General features: G+C 39.2%; 1 protein-coding gene across 1 annotated transcript in view; it reads left to right on the top strand.

The window, feature by feature from the left end:
• Window positions 1-3,889: 3,889 nt before the first annotated feature.
• Window positions 3,890-17,765, top strand: part of TACC2 (transforming acidic coiled-coil containing protein 2) — a 131,519-nt gene continuing 117,643 nt past the window's right edge. The window contains exons 1-2 of the mRNA XM_050899008.1: window positions 3,890-3,959; window positions 16,685-16,857. Coding sequence (XP_050754965.1) covers window positions 3,927-3,959; window positions 16,685-16,857 — 206 coding nt within the window. The 5' untranslated portion in view covers window positions 3,890-3,926. The remainder of the gene's footprint in view (window positions 3,960-16,684; window positions 16,858-17,765) is intronic.

Raw genomic sequence — 17,765 nt, 5'->3', positions numbered from 1 at the left:
GATCTGTGGAATTCTTCTTTGATCAGTAGCAGTGGCTTAAGGTGGTATAATAATGCTGGAGGCTTGGGTTGCTGGATCACCACCTTCATAAAAAAAGAAAGGTTAAAAAGGCAGGGCTACTCATGTAGTCCCTGACCTTGCAACTGTTCTTTCCAGCTCTTCACATGCCTAATGTTTTCAAGCCAGATGTTTGTAGACCAAGACTTTGTGGAACAGAGAACAACCACAGGAAAGCCAGCGGAGAGCATATAGCTACCCTATGAAATCCTGCCTCTAATTCATGTCAGGTATGAATTTTCCATGCTGGAGTCAGTAATGCTGCCTAGCAGCTCTTCAAGGTGCAGTAAACCGACAGTTGACAGTTCCTGTGCTGTGTGGCACCAACAAGCACCACTGGTGTTTACAGAAACTTGTTAATCACTTGGAGTTGCCACTAATGATAAATACACTGTCTTTTGTTATCAGCTGTCTTTCTGAACACCTCTTTGTGGAAGCATTGCTGGAACGGACAATGAGCATTAATAATAGCAATTAGCTCACCCATAAACCAGTATTTCTTGCAACATCACATTTCAAGGGGTTTTTGTCATGTCTCCACCCTTCAGGATGATTAAATGGGAAATGATTTCAGCATAACCTGAATAGGAACATCAACATTTGTTAGCAGGTATTTGAAAGCTTTCAAGAGTAATATGAGAAAATGAAAGACAAACTTAAACACATAAACAAACTTGAAAACAAAATGCTGAATAGATATTCCCCTAATACTAATTTTCCCTTGAAAACACGTGCATAACTTCGATGTATTGTTGATACTGTTTCACTGAACAATTTTTATAGTGCAAGAAGCATTGCTTATACGAGAAGCAAAGAAACAGTAGAAGGGAAATATGTTGTAACCAAAATCCATGTTCTCTGGGGTTGCTTTTGTGAAAAACGTTAGTACTCAATTCATGACATGCAGAGCCATAGCAGTCTCCCAGGAGCGGGGGGAGGCCTGGGTGGAGGAAGTATAACTTGTTTTCTTTTTTGCCTGGGGTGGAGGCAAGTTGGTTGTTCAGCAGGTTATGAAGGTGGGTCCCTGACAGAAAGCCTACATTTCATGTCGGTCTGAGGAGAAGTAGGAGGAAAATAAGGTGAAAACTTGTGAGGTGAAGATGGAAGGAATGGTTTGAAGACATGCAGTAAAAGTGTCAGTGAATCCAAAGCTGCCAGATTAATCCTGGAATGTAAGTGTAAAGTTAAACATTCTCTCGGTCGCTCGCTTTCAGGAAAGCAGTTGTTTTACTGTACCAGTACGAAAGTCTCTATGGGCTGATCAGACCAATTTGGTACTAGTGAGCAATTTTTGAGATATGTAGTGTTAAAATAATTTTAATAATGACATGTAAATTTTAAAAGATAGTATAGAAAGATGAGAAAGATTATCTTTTGGTTAACCTATGTTTATTTAATGAATGGATTTTTAGCATGTTTTTAATGTTTATTTGAGATTCTATACATATGATAAAGCACTTGTAGTTTGCAACCTAAGTAATGCTTGTGCACTGAGAAAATGTTTTAGAAATAACGTATGTAAAAAGGATTACAATAACATTGTAATCTGAAAAATTATCTTAGTTACTCTGCAATGTAATTCATGCATTATTATTATCACTTGTCTCATTATTGCAGAAACTATAACGACTTTATTCCCTATTTATGACATTTATCTTCATTATTAAGGAGATGGTAATGTGAGAATTGTGTGACAATTGTGAATTTTCATACTCTAGGGATAGAAAAGAGTAAGTAGACAGTGTGATATGATATGTTAGTGGAGATTTGTGATAGCTATCACTTTTGCCGTGCTTTTGTAATTTTCTACTTTGATTCTTGTACATTTTAATAAAAAACTGTAAATAAAGTAATTTTTCTTTCAACTGAATATTATGAATTTGGCCTCTATTAGCAGTTGCTGTTCTTAACAGTCAGTATTGCTGAGTTGGTGCAGAAGCATTGAGAGTATATTATGCACTGGAGTGAGTTTCAAATAAATAGAGTAACATTATGTCATACCCTGGCTAATCTATTTAAGAACTTGGTAAGCAAAATTTCCATTTTCCGGAACTGATATACAAGACCCCACCCCAATTAACCATGGGGACTTGGAGAGTTTAATTCATTCCCCAGCTTATGTTATTACTGCAAGTGCTTGTGAGGGGACAGTTTTGAGAGCTTTAAATTTCCTGGTGTTTTCACATGATGCCTGTGGAAACAGAAAAAGAGCTGGAAAGAGAAAAGCTCGTTAGGTCAGTGGCACAGAAATGCCAGTATATTCACTCCTAGGGAAATGTGCTGGCTGTTGAGAGAAGCATATTGCTATAGCAAAGTTATTAGTTCTCTCCTGTGCATTGAAACCTTCGTTAGCTGCTCTAACAGTGTGAGAATATTTTGTTATATCGATACATATGTAAAATACTATAATCTTAATCTGTTGTCTGGGAAGATTTCACTGAGCTGGGCCTGAAAAGATTTGGTTGTGCACACTACTTCATGATGGAATACTTCATAATTGTGGAATAGTGATTTTGAAAACATTACATACAGTCTTTAATTTAGTTCAGTACTATTTTAAAACAGTAGAGGATTTGGCAGTAATGTCAGCAGATAAAACCTAGCGTTGCTAATTAATCACTAAAAGTGCAGTCCTGGCCCCAGTGATTTCAACAGGAGCAAGTTCAAGCACCAATATATCCCCTGAAGACGCTCAAGTTTAAACAGAGCATAGCTTAAAAGCACAATACCAAACTTCTCTCTCTTTCCAAGCTTCCTGTGAAGAAAACTAATCTTTCAAGTTTAAAAAAGTGTACTGTAGTAATAAGTAATAACATTCCTTAAAAGCTTATATGGTTTCCTTGGCTAACAAAGTGCAATCTTTCTTTTACAGCCTGACTTTAATGGAGTTTTTCTTGACATATGCTGCAGACCAATCTCACATTCTTTGGAAAAAAAAATTGAAGAGAGTGTGTAATTTTCAGCTATCCAGTAATACAATAAATACAGTGAATTTAAATGTCTGAGCCCCAAAATAAAATGTCTAGAACAAGAAGTCTATAAGTGAATCTCAATTGTGTACTTTCACTATTGAGTATCCTTTTCAAAGAAATACAGAAATGAATCATGCCTGGGGAGACACTAATTCTAGAGCTGCTGGTTACTGTTCTAATGCTCAGAGGATTTTTTTGAAATTAAATAATTAGAGTTGAACTAGTATAAAACCAATAGTAATTAAGGTGAGCAGATCCTGTTAAGTGTAAAGAAAATGTGTTTAGATCATAACATTGTAAGCAGAATAATGCCTAAGAAAAGCAGGGTACGACTCCAGTGATAAGGATAAAAAAAATCCATTTACTCTTTCTTAAAGCTGACTGCATATATGGAAAATTGTTTCTGTTACAGTAACGGTCTGGTTTAACGTTGTGGTTCTGACAATGTGAGCGGGCAGCTCAGACCAGGATCTCCAAAAAATAGAAGTGGTTTGAATACAGTTAAAACAATAAGATTTTCATATGGGCTGTCCATCCAAAGTAACTTTGGCAAGGAAAATGCCTTTCTGCTCAAATGACATGGGATAATACAGAAACAGCGTAACAACACTGAGTTTCAAGAAGTGTCTTTTAGCATAAGTGGAGCCAGCGTAGCGAAGACAGTAGAGAGACATTACAAAATAAAAGCATTTGGAGTTATCTTCCCCTGATTTATGACTTAAAATCATTGTAAGACTGAATGTCAGGAGGGGCAGCTGATAGGGTGACTGAGGTGACATTCCTCCAAAATTTCCAGGGTTTTCTGTTGTTTGGTTTTTTACAGAAGACTTAGAGCTTTTTCTTTCCTTCCAGTGATCTTTCTTTAATTGCTGTGTGATACTGGACATCAGCATCAAAATGGGCAATGAGAACAGTAGTGCAGAAAATCAGGTGAGTATGACAGTGTGATTGCATTTTCCTTCCCTACTAGCCTAGAGCAAACCTTACAGAAATTGGTTTCACTGGCCGCTTACCCCACATTTATCTTCTGCTCCCAGTTACACTCATATTTAAGTGTCATTAATGGTAATTGAAGGCAACTTTTTGTTTGGTTGGTTTTTTCTTTGGCAATGACGCTGCTACGTAGCATCAGGGCACTGTGCAGGTGGTTGCTCCCTAGGGGACACGAGTCACAGAGGATCTCCACGGGGTGAGCAGGGCTGGCTCATCCCCCCTCCCCAGCCAGGGAGCAGGGCAGCCGGGGGGCAGGTGGGGAGCAGCCGTGGGCAGCCCCTGCTCCAGGCATCGGGCACGTCCCTGGAGAAAGGGACAGGCCAGGATGGGTCCAGGATGTCAGCCCATGGGTCAGCCCAGCTCAGCGGGGCCGATGGCCAGGCAGGGCAGGACTGTGGTGGAGCAGGAGACCAACATCCTATGGCATCGCTGGGGATAATGTCCCCAGGGGAACTGAAACGGGGTCCTGGGCCATGGGCAGGGTGGGGAGAGGCCCTGGGAGCCAGGCAATGCCTATGGTGCCCTCAGAGCCCTGACACACAGTAGCTTCTCCTTGTTCAGAAATGCTGCTCCAGGAATTTACACCCATTTTAGAAGGGTGCTTTGTTAATGCATCTTGGTGTTCGGTGATTTATTTTTAAATTCTTGAAAGGAAGGGAACCCACATGCTATGGCTAGTTGTGTACAATTACATTAGACGTTACTATGTTGATATAAGTTTGAATAAAGGTTTTAATTCATCTAATTTCAACAGTTAAAATACCAGAATGTGTTTCATCTTCTCTTCTTCCATATGTTATGGTAGATGATAAAATGCCTTAGGGTTCATTTTGCTTCCACTTCAGGTCTTAGCAGATCTGCTGTACCTTGTGCATTGCAAGGTGGACCCTCTCAAGGGAATCACTATTACAAGTTAGCCAGATTTTTTCATAAAGATTTTTTTAGAATAAAAATCTGCTATAATTCTTGGTTGTTCTGTCCCAGTTGTATTGTTAGCCCAAGATTTGGTCCCAACTTTTTTCATGGTTTGGAAAGAGCGGAATGTGTCAATTCCTATAACTAAGTAATGAGAATTTCTTCTCCAATGTGTACAACTTTCACTTAGGAAGTTTTTGAAAGTCAAATACATTTCTTGAGAAGTCTTCCTGAGGGTGAGAAGACTTTACTTAAAAGTTACTGAATTTATTAAGAAATTTAATAAAAAGCTCTTCTTTTATAACAAGGAAAGTAAGCTTCTGGTCTCTATTTCACACTGTAAAAAAACCAACCAACCAAACAAACAAACAAAACCCCAAAGCAAAACAAAATAAATGTTAGAAAACCAAGTTACTTTAAAAGTCACTATTAACAGAGAAAAAACAAGAAGTAGTAATAAAATCTTAAAAGCCACTTCATCTGCTGAACAGCTATTGAAAAAGTATTGCTTAATGAATAGTCAAAATTCATATAGTCACTGAAACGTTTAAATATGTTCATTTTTAGTCAGAAGTTCCCAATGCAAATAAAGTCATCCTTATACCACCAAGCCAAGGAACACAGCAGGTAGTGGATGATGAAACTGGTTTGCATGGTTTGCATTTCAAAATGTTAGCATCAGGCTTGGCTGTGCTTTTTCTTAAGCATCTGCTTCTGGCTTTTGTTTTTTTGACACTGACTGCAAATTTGCAAGGCAGCTACATTTAAGTTTTCAGCAAGTTGTAAAAAAAAATCTGGTTTCTTTTAACTTTTTTCTTTAGTAGCAATCTTATGCTTTAGAGAAACGGCCCATATTTGACCCTCTTTGCATGCTGGCTTTCCTTCCAACTCTAACACAATTAAAATAGCTCAGTGGGTGTTGCTCTTATACTCAGTACCAATTGACATGAGTTGTTGTTTTTGTTTATGTATTTATCAGAGAACACCATTGCCCAGCTCTAGCTCTCAGCTGAGTCATTTGGAAGCCGTACACGTGGTTTGCATTAAGGATGGGAGAGCCTGTGCTAAGTTTAGAACTCATTTAATAAGAGAGAAGATCTGTGGAATAAATGTGCTACTATGAAGAATGTAGTAGCACTTAGAGAAAAAGTAAATACCCAACCTGTCTTGTAAAGACCAGCCTCTGAGGAAAATATAATCTAAATTTAGTAGAAATGAGCAAAGATAATGCTTGGATAAAACAAGGCTGGGGCCAGCAGTATGTTTAACAAAGTGATTTTATGTGTACTGACCACGTTCTGTTTTGCTGTAACGGTACACAAAGTCCAAACTGCTGAGAGATTTTAGGTTTGTGCCCTGCGCTATTAGAATGGCAAAGCCTGCTTCCAAACAAGGGTCTCGGTCAGTGGCACAGCTTGTTGGGCTTATGCTGAATTAAATATAAGCTATTTTTAAGATGCATTTTCCTTGAAAAGCAAAACTCCACATGAAGAGAAATATGTTTAAATTGAAAAAGAAACAACCTATAAGAACAGATATTCTGACCCAGTTTGACCCTTGAGATCCAGCCTTTAGCAGGGAAAATACAGGGGAAGTAAAGGAGGTATTCTTTAATGGGAAGCTATGAAAAGTACTACAGTTTATGGAACTGTAGAAGGTCTCAGCCATTGTGCTGCCCATTAGACACATCTTTCTTCATCCATCCAAATGCACTGGGTAGTATAGAGGAATGGCAAGGTCTGTCCTCAGGCTTTTCCCCGACTTTTCCGGACAGCCAAATGTTCAAAAATCATCTACATTTCTTTTTATTATGGCCACCATAATAAAAAGAAAAGGCTCATAGTTTCATAGAAACTGATGTGTCTGCGCACTTCCTCAGCCCTAGACCTCTTAATAGTCTGGGCTCAGATGCCAGCTAATAAAGCCACACTTACAAACGAAACCAAGCTGACTAGGACCAACAAATCTGGTATCTAAAAAGTCTGGCAGTGTGAGGCACATGGTCTGTGTGAAGGAGCGTGAGCCCAGCATACCAGCTCTGCAGCCCAGCCTCATCCATGCTGCTCCCGGGGTTTGTGCAGTTAACTCAGGGACCCGCTCCCAAAGTGACTGTATGTTACACGATTGTTACTGACTTTCATGACTGTTTTTTATCATGGTCTCCCATCTACTAGAATTATGCTATTACCAGGATATCTTTGCTTTCATTTTAAAGGAGTGGGTGGAGGATGTAAAAAACAGAAGGAGTTGTCTATCATTGGAAACATGAGCACAAAATTTTCTAAAGCTCGAATAGGCTGGATTTTCTAATATGTAATAATTTTAACTCAGGTTTTTAATTCTTGCCACTGAGAGTTCTGAAGAGGAGAGCTGTCATCTTTCACAGCCTTTCTCGTGATTACAGAAAAGTCAAAGTTACCAAGTAATTGTAAAGCTATTTGAAGGTGAAAACTGCTGCTGAATTGAAATTCTAGCAGCGCATATTTTGCCCCACAGTTCAAGAGGGAATATCAAAGTCAGTTACACATAAGTTATTTCTATATATTTTGCTTTATCCTTTCTTCTTTGTTTTCTGAATAAGTAAATAGTCAAACAAAGCTGGTTATTCCACATCTATGTTATTGTCTGTTTCTCTTTAAATATATATCTTAATGTGTGGTTACCTTTTTTGGTTTTATTTGTTTTCTGCTGTGAAATGTGTAAGATATAGGCAACACATGCATACTTGCCAGAGGGGCCATAACTTCTGAAGAGTCTATTTGTTTGTCTGAAGCGTCATGCTGTGTTCCTGCTAGGATTTCTCCATTTAATTGTTATGAACAAATCTGACTGCTGCACATTCTGCAGTTAATATTCTGCATTATTACTTTCCCCATATTTCAACTTCCTTATGCCTATGCGAAATGATGGATCTAGTTAATTGGCATAATTCTTCTTTCAGATCCCAGTATTATGGGGATCAGCAGAGAATGCACTGGGCACATTAGCAGCTTCCCAGCCTTCAGTCTCCATTCCCACAGATGATAACTGGGCAAATTCCTCTGAGCTCTGGTGCTCATACTGTGTGTTTACATACTTTTTGAATAGTGCAATAACATCTCTGTACATTCCATTGTTTTTATTCAATTGGGAACAAAAATACATTCCCAATTTTCTGCATAATAATTTTGCCTATAGCATTTTAATGAGGTACGCTGTTACCCTACACGGGCTTTTCTTTGAGTTTGTTGTGTCCACCATGATTCACCACTTTTACTCTCTAAATTATTATTTTCTTTCATTTTTCCTTCCGTTTCATCCATTGCACATCAGGAGTGCACAGGACAGCAGAACTGTTCCACATCCTTCCAGTCAACATTCGCCCAGAACAGGGTGTCGATGGCAGTTGGCTACAGGCTAGCATGCCCATTACAGATGCTTACATAGTTCTAGCATACCTCCAGTCACCATATTCATTAATGCTTACTTCCAACAATAATTACTGCTGGTTCAATATTCTATGGTGAATAATGCCAAGTGTTGGTCTGAGTTTACACAAAAAGAACATTGTCGGTTTTCAGAGAATTATATGTCCATTTATGCAAATGCAGCAAATTCTGGGACACTTCTCACTGCAATGGATAATTATTATACCTGTTCTCATCTTCCCTGTGAATGAAGTAGGGGGGATGAAAGAAGAATAAAGATTCAAAGTTGTGACGGGGTTCTTAATTTGAAAGCATAGTGAAAAGGAAGTTGGAAGACTGTTCCTTCTCTTCTGAGTTAATGGTTAAAGCTTCCTTCACATCTGTGAAGTCACCACCATTTCTAATGGGAAATGTACATTTATGGGTACAGATGAAAAGGAAAAATATTTTATATTTATAAAGAACCTCTATAATTATTTACTACATTTCTCCATTTAGAAATAGCGTGAAAATGTTGGACCTACATTTTCCACAGCTATGGGTAGTTAGAAATTGCTAGGCAAGCAAACACTATCGGCTGGGGAGCACAACAGAGTTTAGAACTCAACTTGGAGACAATTTTCCCAATAGTACTTCATATGAATCTTACAGCATCTTCTCAAGTGTTTTATTGTTAGGCTGCTAAGAACCACTCATCAGAAAGCTGCTGTAGCTAAAATTATATTGACTGAAAATTGCAAGTTATGTGATGAAGATTTTTTCCCCCAAGATCATCAACTTTATTCTCTCTCTCTCCTGCTATATCTCATACACCTGCCATCCTTAAGAAAATAATGTAGGTACTCATCAGGCCTTCATCCAGCTGTCAGGAAAGGGACAAAGGAAAATAAGAAGCTGCGGCAAGACTAGTGGAGTTACAAGGATAACTATGAATTTTCCTTTGCCTGCTGAACATAGATCACATAAACAGATGGAAAGATTAGGTTAACCAGAACCATGAAGCCAGTTACATAGCTATGCTTCGTTTAGCCCAGTGCAGACTCATGCTACGCACGTTCAGACAGACTAAGGCTCAAACATAGCAGCAAGTTGTTGAGAAGACACGCTGAAATTGCAAGGATCTGAAGATAAACAGTTTAGTGCCCTCAGTGAATTGGAAGGGTCATAAACACGAACAATGAATCCTGAAGGTTTGAATTGCTCTTGCTGTAGCTGAGAGGAAGTTGTATATTCTGTGAAGGATGCTAAACCAAGGGTAAGATGGTGACTATACATAAACACACACACCCCCCAGTGTTTATTTTTACGTTCGCAGCCAGAGTCGTTTCAGTAGGTATTTCTCAGGAGGGAAAGCAACCCTTTTTCTCTAAGAAGAGGTCGTAGGTACTTACAATAGAACGTTGTAACCAGAATTTTTCAAATACCATTGTTACCGTATCACACTTTGCTTTGCTTCTTGTATTTGTAAGAAGCAGATTAAATGATACTTCCACCAAATGCCAATTTTTGCATTCCTGTCCCTTTGAAGATTTTAATTAGAAAAGGCATGAACTTAAAATTCTACTCCTGCGAGAGACAAATAAACCAAGCCAGAAGCAATAGCAAATTACACCATTACTGATTAAAGAAAAAAAATCTACTGTAATTGCAAAATTCTACATGGAATCTCCCTTAAGGAAAGAGTCTGCTTTTCATATCTGATCATGTCATAATTACATCCAACTAATGAAGTAGTCATGATGTTTGGGCAAAAAACCAAGAAGTGGTCATGACGGTCATCCCCCTCTCTGAACTGCTGTACTCCAGCCACTCTCAATAAGGGGCAGGCGCTGAATCATGCAGATTGCTGCACAAGTTGGTTATTAAAATCAGAATTTAGGTCCCTTGCGATGTGATAAAACCAAGTTATAGTGTAATTCTTCAGAGCTTAACTGTCACATGGAGTTCAAGCTTGACCCAGTATGTCAGGTACCAATTTGTTACTGTCCCGTGATCAGTAGTTTTGCTGACCAGTGTTTGCTGATTTGATTGAAAAGTTCTGCTTGTTAAAGCAATATCCACTCATTATCTTAATTTTTATCTATTTTGGTACCATTTCTCCAAACAATGAAGAAACAATGGTTCTCCAAGGATATAAAGATTGAAAAATCTAATTTACTACTCAGTTACCGTACCTGCAGAACAGCAAGGAAAAAAAAGCCAGAAGAGCAAAAAAGTAGCTCCTAAAACCTGCTCTGTCTTAAAAAATTGCAACAGCCATTTTAAAAATAAGATTTCCCAACCATGTGACCTGTGCAATTCTGGTTTTAGAAAAAGGTAAGCTTTAAAACTGGTCTTCTATCCACTTTTCTGACATAGATTGGGTTATTCATATTTCATTGGTATTGATTTCTAGTAGGTATCAGGGTATGAGGCAGACTCATTCAGGAACTGTTAACGTGATTGCTTTAAGAATCGCAGCAAGCCATTTTCTGGCGACTCAGTTCTGTTTTCAAGGAATGGATTTAATGCTGAAGTACAATAAAAATAACAAGGAGCGGCCTATTGATCAAGGCTGTAGATGAACAACTTTTCACTCCCTTTCTCTGCAGCCAGTCCTGCAGTGAAATGGAGCAATTGCTGCAAAGCATTGCAGTGAAACCTTTCCAAAGAGCGCCATGTGCACGCTTTTCTGCTTGATGCTAGCCTGCTCAGGCACACATGTGCGAGGCGTTTGGCAGAGGACGTGTGTGGCCCGCTGTCCCTGACGGGGACCAGGTGTCCGTCCTCCCGATGCGGTCAGCTTGGCGGTTGATCCTGAAACCGGAGCCCGGGTGCTGCAGGGCCGACCTTTGCTCCGCGTCCCGGCGTTCACCTGCACTGCCGCTGCCGGCTCCCGTCCCTGCGGAGGAGGTGGTGGCTGGGAGCGAACAACCAACACTTCTCGCAGGCAGACTTTAAACAAACCTATTAAAAAACAAAACAACTTGTAATGGAAGACATGGAGAAAAAGAAAAGGTAAGCTCTGGTTTATTGATTGAGACTTGTAAAGGCTTGTTCCAGCTTCCCCCCCAGTAACCAGAGGGAGTTAGTGGGAATGGAAACTTAATGTAACTCTTCAAAGATTACTTTCAGCTAGTCAGAGCTATGGCATGTTCCAGCAACTGCTATAAAAGGATGTGTGTTTAATGGAGGAATGTTGCAGAGAGCAGATGTAAAAGGAAGCAACTTTTATTGAGAGAAAGGAGAAAGGGGAATCAAAGGAAGCTCACTTATTTGGAGGGGTTTAAGTGCGAATGCTAGGTTTTAAAACCAGACCTGTTTTGTGCTTTGTGAGCAGGAGCCTGGTGGCTTGTTGAGAAAAACGAGGCTTCTTGAATCGCTGTCGAGGCTGTGGCAGTGCCTAATGCTGTTGCTATGGCTTTGAACCAGGAGGGGAGAGTCAGTGTTTTGGGAGCTGAGCTGTGAACAGGCTCCCATGTAGCATTAAAGGAATTTCTTTCTGGTATGATAACTTTAGCCAGAGTACAGCAGCGCACATAATCCTTTTGGCTACAATGTTAATGGAGTTCTCTTTCTTTTTTTTTTAGCTTTTAAGCTCCTGTTCAAAGTCATCAGGAAAATAAAGTGATCCTGTAGATTTACTTTGTGTTCTTGCAGAGTCCAATGCTTGTAGAAAGGTTTAATGCAAATTACATCATTGCATATTTCAGGAGAATCAGTTTTATTCACTTAAATAGTATGCTGGCTTAAAGGAAAACAAATATAGGCTGTTTAGTTTTCCTTCTGTTGTTTGTATACTCGCTGACAAACTTGGTTTGTTTGTTGTTGGGGTTTTTTAATTATCCTAGACTTACAGAAAAAACTGCTGAGAACCTCTATATTCTGATTTTTAATATAATTATTTCTTTAAGTCTTTCAATTAAGTAACTTTTTATAATCTCAGAATCCTTTTCAAAAAGGAGTATGCTACATTTGAAACAAATATAGAGCAAATTTAGCTGCAAGCTTCTGTAGTATATCACTTCAGAGGCTGTATGTGTTGAAACCTCAAAAGTAATTTATTTAACAGCAGCTTTCTGATGATGCTTGTGAACAAAACATAGTATTTCTAATTGTTTTCCCAGATGTTAATTAAAAATAAAAAAGCATGCTCTGCAAAGCTAGTTTAGCACCTGATTTGCATAACTAGCTTAAATTTGAAAAACTTGATAGAGAAATTGAATTATGTTTTTCTGCTGGCTGACATAGATTCACAGAGCATGTTCTTTTGTGACGATTAAATTAATACATTAAATGTAGAAGACCAATATATAAAGCTTTCCTATATCTTGGAATATTAGTAGTTCCTTTTACATTTAAATACCTACCTTAAGATTTATTTTAGATTATTGTTAAAATCCTCCTTCGAGCTTCTTTTGAAAATATACTTTCCTGGCCATGTGTGCTCTTGCCTTACTAGGTAAGAGGACAACTTTGCTTTTTGATCATTGAAACACCTGACAGCCTGGAAAGAAAGAAAGAGAGTGTCAACAATTCAGACTCCTCTCTTCTCCAGCAGGAGCTATGTTGCAAAGATTGTTTTGATATATGTTAAATTTGGTCATGTTCAGAACTGGAAGAACAAGAGTCAGATTTTTCTGTGGCCAATGACAGTTGCTTAGGGATAGCTGGGAGATGAGCTATAACTTCTTAAACATTAGATCCCTGAAAGCACAAAACTATTGAAAAACAAAAAAACCTGTCAAAACCAAACAAACAAAAAAATGAGCCCCCCAAACAATCTATGCAAAATGTTAAAAGTAGTCTTCAAAATAGTGCACATCATAACTAACTTTTTGAGCCATGTTTTGTTGTGATCATTCTCCTTGCCTCCTCAGTCTGCCCCTCCCAGCGTGTTTTTGTTTAGATATTAAGATTTGGTGTAACAGCTGATAAAATCACTGGGACATGGGCCCTTCTCTGTGTCTGATGTGGAAACATCCTAGTTTTGATGAGATGAGGTGTTCAGGTATAGCAGGCACATAAATGTCTATATTATGTAGTTAACTTGCGAATTATGGAGATGAATAGTAAAAGTAAAATCCAGCAAACTTCTACCAAAATGATTCTGGCCCCAAAGTGTTCTGTGAAGTGTCAGACTCAGGGAGTCAATGACAAATTAGCCTGACTCCATGTTACCGTTTCAAACTGTCCTGAAATAATTGTACTGCTGGCTTGTAAGTACCTAGCAGATGTAACCACTGAGTTAGGTCTCCTTGTATTTGTTAGTGCTATTTGAGCTTTGGTAGCAATGTGCTATTGAATTTATTATATGACAGGCTGACGAGTAGTGTTTCTTTCTAATGCCATAACTGAGCCCATGTTGCTGATTAACTATCGGTTATCACGTGACTCGTGGGAATCGTGGCTCTGGATGGCAATCCAAAGGATACTGATTCTCTGCACAGAAAGGAGTTTTAATTTAGAGATTTGTGTGCAAGAGGCATCCCTATTATGCTGTGGCTCCAAAAGTGGGATGACTGCAGGTCAGTAGAACAGAGGATTGTAACGTAAAGGAGCCCTTTGAGTTAAGCGGCTGATCTTGTGAAAGAGAGATTAATTGGAAGCAGTGTGTGGGTACTAAGAGTGCAGTAGGTTAATGACAATTCTTTGCTGTGTTCCTTTCTGCCATGGAAGATGACAGAGGCTTCAGAAGAAGGAGACAAAACATGCAGCTCGTCATCTTCTGAAGAGTGCTATGAGGTATTCCTCCTGCCCAGCACCCAAATCAGCTGAACAAAATTTGAGATGGTGGTAGTAGAAAGGAGGAAAAATAAAGAATTAGTTCTCACTGCCCTTGCCAACTGCTGGAGGCATCTGGACAAATTTCTAAATTGGCCTAATTTCTTGGGGTTCTTTGCGTGGTTCTCCCTACCCTCCCTGCCCTGCTGGGAAAGGAAAGGACGTCATTTTTGTTTGCAAGTGGCCTGAAAATTATTCTTCATTTGGCTGCTACTGTGAGGCATTCGTTTGTGGCCCACCTCCCAGACTGACCCAGCTGTAGCTCTCGCAATAAGACGTGATCCATTGACTACGAGCGTGGCACCGTGGCTGCCTCACGTGGCTTGTTGTGAGTTTACCAACCCGCTGCCTTGCTCTTGTCCTGCTTCCCTGGTGGGTCAAGGCCAGTGCATGCTCTGAAGACTGACTGTCCATGGGGTTGGGCCATCTAGTTGAAGGAGTTCCTCTTCTGCCAAGATATAAATACCTCCACCTTGGCTTGCTGCGTTTTCTAAATGCTAATTGGCAAGTGGAGTAGGCTCTGGGGTGTGGGTATAGTGGTGGTCTGTGAGTGGTGACTGGGCCATGGACGTGCTCCAGCGTGATCACATATGGCCCCAAGAAGTCACTGTTTTGGTTAGTTGGGTTTTTTTCCCTGATTGATAATTAGTTTAATAATGCATTTTTTCGTACTTCTTTCTCTCTGCACACATGTATGCATGCTGAAATAAATTCTCCGTGCAAACTTTCTCATGCAAACAAAAGCAAGGTTGCCCAAAACATAGCAACAAAAGCAAAACAGAGCCCTGTAAGCTAACTAAGCTCTATTTTTATATTTTTTTTCTGGTTGGAAGAAACAAATTTCCTTGTATAAATCTTGATGTTCTAGTATTTTTTTGCCGTATACTGTGGTTTTGGGGCCAACATATATACTTAGATAAATATTCCAAATGCCAGATGTCAGCACATGCTGGGTAAGTGCTTAATAATCATGAAACCAAGAGCCCTTGGTCTGTCCCAGTGGAAAGCAGTGTGATAAAGAAAACTTCTGCAAACAAAGCTGTAGTGAAGGGGTTCCTCCAGGGGAAGGCAGAGGATATGAGAGTTAATCAAATTTGCCTTAAGTCTAAAGGAAGTCTTTTTATATTTTCAGTATGCCCTGACCTTTTCAATTGCTCATTACATGGGCTTTTCTTGTCCGCTGGGTGTCTCTCATTCCTGGCTCTGATCACAAGAAGCCTTTGGTTGTGTGAGAGCACACCATGTTCACGCAGAGAAGTGTAATTTTGTAAACAATAGCTTTCTGCAATTTATTGACTACTTCTAAAACAAAATAAACCTAAAAATTGAGAGTAAAAAAACCCAAGAGATTAGTTGGAATTGTGTACTGTGCTTTTCATCTATGACATTCTTCTGAAGTGGTTCTCCTGTCGTCCGTACATATGCTTATGTGTCTTTACATTAAGTGTGCCTTAGGCTTTTTACAATTACAGTTAAGAATTAAAACAACAGTGACTGTATGTTGAGGGTGATCTGATGAAGCAGTTTTCCTTCTCTTTCGCTATTGCTTGATGTGCCAGAGGATTTGAAATGGAGCTTCTTCATTCAGACTTCATTTTTGCTTTACACTTAATTTTTTCTCTCCAGTTCTTTTGTTATACTTGAAGAACATCCTCAGCTACTGTTCAAAGCAGCTCTTACCAGCTCTTCTTTGCCTTCTAAAGATACTTCTGCCAAAAAAAATCAGCAGGAAGGTGCCACTGCCTGTTGTAAGCAGCCCCATAGGGGTGTTGTAGAACCCCAGGGATTTGCAGGCACACCACAGGTCACAGCCCTGGCATTTGCACAGGAGACTCTTCCTGCCTGGAGCGAAACCAATAGTTTGCAATAGAAACAAAACAAAACAAAAAAACCCACTCATGTAAAGGCATGTTTCCATGGATGAAGATCACAGGTAAATATTTACCTTTGAGAATAGGCGATGCAGCATTACCACATTTGTGTAATAGCATTTCTGTAGCAATTACTACAGAAACTGCAGTGTTTCCTGTAGCTGTTATTATAGAAAGGCAGCGTGGTGAAGGATCAGGCCCTCTATTTCAGTTCAGAGGCATTCTGAGCTTTGTTGAAGTGGGAGGGAAAGAATCTGGACTTGGATTCAAGTGCTGGGTCTTGATTGACGTTGGCTTTATCTCTAACTTGATTCCAAAGATACTGCTACTATTATGAGTGTCAAAGTTTATAGCCTGCTTCCATCCTTTCTCATTTTAAACTTGCTTAGCAAGGAAGCATTTGCCAGGCTTGGAAAAAGAGAAGATGATACCCTCCTTGGGTCAGTAAAGGCCCTGGCTGCTTTAGAACAATTGTCGCATTCTTCTCTCCCTCTTCTTTTCCTAGTATTTATTTTTGGCTCAACCACTTCCTTCTGTTTTTCTGTTGTTAAGGAAAAAAATGGCTTGGCTTTGGAACCTGCAAGTTTCATCAAAGTAGTGAAATCTACCACAGAAGTTGTCCGTCAGTGGGCAGAACAAAACTCCTTAGGCTTATGTATTCTCCAAAATAGCAGTAGCTATTTAAATTGTTCTTTTTTCATTCTAGAGCACTCCACAAGATTCAGAATTAGGCCAACCTCCTGGTGATGGGCACGGTTTACAAAGGAGCCCTCAGGAAAACAACATAGAAAGATCTGGAGGTCAGGACATCTCAGATCTTCTTCCTGCTGCTGTGCAACTGGCTGAGAGCATATCCCCATCAATTCCAGGACCTACAAGGTAAGAAAAGAAGTTTCTTCCTGTGAAGAAAATTGAAGCCCTGCTGCTGTTGATAGTTGGGGGCTGTTCGTTAAGTTTCTGTTCTTGTATAACTGATTTTCAAAGTCTATCATCCTGATGGATGATGATGATGCAGTCTTCAAAATAACCTGACAAAACAAGACTACTTAGTGTTTACCAAACTGACTTTCTCGCCTTACTGCGTAACTATAAACAAGACTCCAGCTGTTGTAGTAACCCTTGACCTAAACTTCCTATGCTTTTTGCTTATACTAATAAACTCTCATCTGAGACAGAGAAACACTGAAGAGTCCTTTGTAGTCATATATGATTGTGAAGTAAGATGTAACTGTAAACAATTGCAAAATGCTGTGCTCAGCTCTGTATAACAATCCTACTAAAAAGTACCAACGCAGCTAATATTTATTAGCATTGCACTCTTCTAAATGTCTTAAAATTCACCTGATGATTGCTTGATTAAATAAATAGGACTGCTTTCAGAGTTAAGGTATTCTTCAGTGCTATTTAGGATAGCAGAAGGTAACGTAATCTGGATTTTATTAAATATCCCAAAGGGAATATTTTGTCTGAAGCATTAATACTTTTTACTTGAATACCTGAATTTTCCCATGCTACTAGGGTTTTCATCTGCTGCAATGAAGAAATTATCTAATACCAGCATGATTTTAACATAGGGCTGAATACTTTCCAGATCATCAATGTTACCTGGGATAGAATGATAAATACAACTTAGAAGGAGTAACAGTAACTTGCTGATAAATGTGTAGGAATTTTAGGCCGTGGGCACCTTTTAAAGTGTTTTGACGAATTGTCTTTAAGATTGGAGAATTCACTGTAGAAAGATTTGCCACATCCTTTTCAAGTGGAGTATGTGTGATTTGGGCCTT

Source organism: Gymnogyps californianus, chromosome 6 (assembly GCF_018139145.2).
Source record: "Gymnogyps californianus isolate 813 chromosome 6, ASM1813914v2, whole genome shotgun sequence".
NCBI lineage: Eukaryota > Metazoa > Chordata > Aves > Accipitriformes > Cathartidae > Gymnogyps > Gymnogyps californianus.
The sequence above is the reverse complement of the archived record's forward strand: the minus strand, read 5'-3'. Positions and strand labels throughout refer to the sequence as shown.